Source organism: Etheostoma spectabile, unplaced genomic scaffold (genome assembly GCF_008692095.1).
Source record: "Etheostoma spectabile isolate EspeVRDwgs_2016 unplaced genomic scaffold, UIUC_Espe_1.0 scaffold376, whole genome shotgun sequence".
Taxonomy (NCBI): Eukaryota; Metazoa; Chordata; class Actinopteri; order Perciformes; family Percidae; genus Etheostoma; species Etheostoma spectabile.
In genome coordinates this window covers 153,148-157,873 of record NW_022605594.1, presented here as the reverse complement: position 1 = coordinate 157,873, position 4,726 = coordinate 153,148, and the positions used below count along the sequence as shown (strand labels likewise).

The 4,726-nt window shown below is 40.3% G+C and overlaps 1 protein-coding gene across 3 annotated transcripts in view; it reads left to right on the top strand.

Annotated features, from left to right (window-relative positions):
* The window catches only part of LOC116686439 (palmitoyltransferase ZDHHC3), a 146,818-nt gene extending 142,310 nt beyond the window's left edge, over positions 1 to 4,508 (top strand). For 2 of the 3 annotated variants that reach the window (XM_032511451.1, XM_032511452.1), the window contains one exon: positions 3,463 to 4,504. In XM_032511451.1, the coding sequence (XP_032367342.1) occupies positions 3,463 to 3,666 (204 nt within the window). In that variant the 3' untranslated portion in view covers positions 3,667 to 4,504. Of the gene's footprint in view, positions 1 to 3,462 lie in introns of all 3 variants that reach the window. The other variant, XM_032511453.1, reaches the window with a different exon arrangement.
* The last annotated feature ends 218 nt before the right edge of the window (positions 4,509 to 4,726 follow it).

Sequence of the window (4,726 nt, the reverse complement as noted above, 5' to 3'; positions counted from 1 at the left end):
AAGTGCTTTATCCGTACCGGATACTCGTTTCAGCCGAGTATTCGGCTCATCCCTACTACACTTCACTGCAAAAGATGGAGGACAAAATCCACAGTCTTTGCATTGTGCAAAAATGAAATCCAAAGTTTAGGCAGTGCCAGAAATGGCCCGGAACTCAGCGTACCACCACTTCCTGCCATGAGTAGGTACGCACCCCTAAACAACGGCATCTCTCACATAGCAGCTTAACGCTGAGAAAACAGAGCTGGAAAAGTCCTTGTTAACATCGATCATTGTATTAGATGGGATTGTGGGAAGACAATGTGTTTCAGACGGAGCAATCAGCTGTCCTTTCCCTCACAAGGGGGAACCTGTCACAAAGCAAAGCCTCTCCCACTGGGTCGTGGAAGTGGCCATTTCCTTGGCTTATACGGCTGCACACTCAATGCGCACTCAACTCATGGCTTTGCCGCATCCTGGGCCCTTTAAGGGGTGTTTCTGTTCAGGAGCTGTGCTTACTCAAAGTACCGGGGTTATGAATATAACCTTACGTTTTGTTTGAAATAACTGTAATTGGATTGCCATGACATTTGGTTCACATTTGATTCAAGTTACCCTCAGGATGAGTTGCAAATTTTATAATCCTTTCCCCTGTTCATCACCGCCATAAGGTCAAGAATTTTAATTTGTCCAAAATAATACATACTATTATGTCTGAATACTTGCAAAACTAATGACATTCCCATCAGCCTCAGCTGTACTTTGTGTCACACTAGGAAGGGATTGCTTATGGCCAATATGAACAGGAGGACTGATTATAGGGACCAATAACTCCTTTAACATACATACAGCAAATGAGAGTGTGTGTGTGTGTGTGTTTATATATACATGTATATATATATATATATATTATATATATATATATATATAGTGTATGGTATAGTTCAGTACTTTATTTTCATCAATTAACAAAATGCAGTGAATGAACAGAAGAGGAATCTACATCAAATCAATATTTGGTGTGACCACCCTTTGCCTTCAAGACAACATAAATTCTTCTAAGTTTACTTGCACACAGTTTTTGAAGGAATTCAGCTGGTAGGTTGTTCAAAACATCTTGGATCCTGACCAAACCTCCAACTCCATTTGCAGAAATGCACCTCCACCATCCTCCACCATGCTTCACTGTTGCCTGCAGACACTCATTATTGTAATGCTCTCCAACCCTTCGGCGAACAAATTTTGACCCATCGGTCCAGAGTACCCGCTGCCATTTTTCTGCATCCCAGTTCCAATGTTTTTGTGCATAGGTGAGTTACTTGGCCCTGTTTTCATGTCAGAGGTCTGGCTTTTTGGCTGCAACTCTTCCATGAAGACCACTTCTGGCCAGACTTCTCAGGACAATAGATGGGTGTACCTGGGTCCCACTGGTTTCTTCCAGTTCTGAGCTGACGTCACTGCTGGACATCTTCCGATTTCAAAGGGAAATAAGCTTGATGTGTTTTCTTCTGCTGCACTAAGTCTCCTTAGCAGACCACTGCGTCTATGATCCTCAACGTTTCCCGAACTTTTGCAAGTGTACCTATAAGAATTGACGCTGGTTTGAAGGCAAAGCACTAACACTAAATATTGATGTGATTTTGATTTTTCTTTTGTTTGCTCACTTTTCATTTTGATAAAAATAAACCATCATTATTTATATTTTTAAAAGCATTCTTAGTTTGCAGCCTTTTTTCACACTTGTCTAAGACATTTGCACATTACTTTCTATAAACTTACCACAAAAAGTAAGGAAATTTGGGTTTGGTAGATTATTTCTCTGTGGTAACAATGCTTTTTGGCAATATATCTTTGGAAAGCCTGTTTAGTTTCCTTCAAACGGTGCCACATTTGTAAGGAAGATGCATTTGTGGGATGATCAGCAGCGCTAAGTATGTGGGTTTTCCCCAAGAATTTTTTTCCAAATCTACTCTGCCAATGCCAAAACGCTTATTCTGCCATTGACTTGTTTGGTGGATTGGATGATTGAAGTTTAAAGAAAGAAGACACATTGGCAATTTTAACTATTTATTCATTTCACACACACACACACACACACACACACACACAGGAGTCTCAGTAGCGTGTGGCACCTCCTCCTTATGCTGGTCACACACTGCTGTGGGATGGCATCCCATTCTTCAACCAGCATTTGTCACAAGTTAGCCAACGTGGTTGTGTTGGTCACTCTGGCACCAACAACACGCCCAAGCTGAGCCCACAAGTGTTAAAGAGGTTGAGGTCAGGACTGCTGGCAGGCCATTCCATCCTCTCCACTCCCACATTTTGGTGGTAGTCTCTGATAAACCCCGCCCTGTGGGGGCGATTGTTGTCATCTTGGAGGATAGAGTTTGGTCCCACACTGTGGAATTATGGGATTGCAACTGGTTGCAGAATCTCATCTCTATATCTTTGCGTTGAGATGGCCTCAATGATGACGAGCCTCGTTTTTACAGTCAGGGAGATGCCACCCCACACCATCACGCTGCCTCCACCAAAAAGATGTTGCTACCGGTCTTCTCCACACTTTGACCCTGCGAACTGCCATAGGCAGAATCTGGATTCATCACTGACTGCTCAAAACAAGTGTCAGTAGCAACAGCAAAATGACCTGTTTGGAATTGGCAGAGAAAATTTTGCAAATTTTTCATGCGCGCAACCCACATACTCAGTGGTGCTGCTCATCCCACAAATGCATGTTCCTTACAAATGGGCCACCATTTGAAAGGGAACTAAACAGGCTTTCTAACGGTATAAGATTTAATGCCAAAAAGCATTGTTACCATAGAGAAATAATTTACCAAACACAGATTTCCTTACTTTTTGTGCTAAATTTATCGATGGATTTTTCGATCCTTTAACTAAAACCAAAAGGGCATTTTTTTACTCTGGACATCTTTAGTATGATTTGTGTTTGAGAAGCAGAGCAAGGGCGCTTCATTAAAACATCAAGTTTTTTGCAGTTTTAAGCCCTATTCGCACAGGACTAGTATTACCTGGGGCCTTCTAGTAATTTGTAATCATTACAGAGGTCATCTATGATCTTAATCCCCTGCAATCCCCTGTCGAGTAAAAATTCCACTGCAAATTACCTACCATATTCACCAAACAGAGAGATTGTGTGATATTAGTTCCGTGCAAATCAGCATCTGATTTGGGGTGGTATTGGCTGCGTTGGCAATTATTAATGAAAGTTTTGACAAAGCCTTGAAATCATATGCTGTGTCAATGAAATACAGACTTTTCTTATCCAGTACGATTGCGCTGCAGAAAAAACAGTCGTGGGGTAGGATTTCTAAATCAAATGAGGATCCATAATAATAGTCCCGTGCAAAGAAGGCTTTAGTCATCAACTTTGTGCAATAGCTGTGATTGATAATGCATGTAGAAAAGGACATCCAGCTCAGCTCTGTTTACCTCAGACCCTTGTTGTGTCTTCTCCAGGGAATCGAGCGTCTGAAGGGAGAGACAGGAAAGTGGGGGAAGTTGCCGTGTTGGGAGGCCATGCAAATGGCGTTTGGCGGCCCGTTCTCTTTATCCTGGTGCAGCCCCTTTGCAGGGCTGAGCTGCAAGACTGTTTCAGAGCATGTCCCTGTCCCACAGGGGGAGATCATCGAAGAGGACGTCATAGAGATACCACTCAACTAGCACTGCCTGTATTCAGGAAAGCCCTTTTTTCTCAGTCTAGCAGTGCTTCTTTACAAGTGAATTTTAAATTTGTGGACTTTATCAGGGCCTTCCAAAATAAAGACTCCACCTGAAATATTAATTTATATTTTCTATCTTAAATACTTTATATATGTGAAACTATAACGGGTAACTCACCTACTTTCTTTCCCAGTGTTAATGAAGCTATTTTGCAGAGTGTATGGGGCAGTATATTTTTGTGAATATCTTACCTAACTAGCAACTTGGTTCTTTAACATAAATAAAGTATGATAAGTACATTTATATACATACATGTTCTGCCATTGCACACATAAAAAGGAAGCTAATGCCTGGTGGAAATTACTTTTTTCTACTTAACTCATGCTGCCAAACCTGCAGTATTTTGCTCAAAGCACTGTGTAATAACTGTGCATAGCAGGAGCTTCTTTACTTCTACAAGGTATTTCTGACTTGAGGTAAGAACAATTGATTATAAAACATTTCTTTAAGCTGTCTCAGGAGAACACCACTAATAGTAGTACTGAAGCATGAGCAGTTTACTTTCAACAATTTTGCTGTCTCTGATGCCTTTTTTAGGATTTTAATTCACTTTGTGCCTTACCTGTCTTGACAAGTTTAATGGTAGTGTGGGGAGAAACATGTTGTATGATATATTGTTCACTTCTGGTGTCTGTGTCTGGATTTACCCTTTTCATCTCTATCACACATCTACTGTATGTATTACATGGTTATTGACTTAATGTTGAAGAGATTATTGTATAATTGATTTAACTTCTGGATAAGGGCTTTTAACTGTTAAATGGGTGCCTGAAACTTATCATTGTGTAGGTTTCATTTTTAAATCCTGAAATAAATAAAATATCATATATCTGTACAGTACGAACAGTATTGTTTGTAAGATTTTTTTTCTGTTAACTGAAATGGAATGGAATGAGTGACTATTTTTCAAAAACTTATCTGCATGAAACACAAAAGTATTTACAATAAAATTGAAAACTTGATATGGCTGTTCTATTTCATTCTTACTGACCGCCAGAGA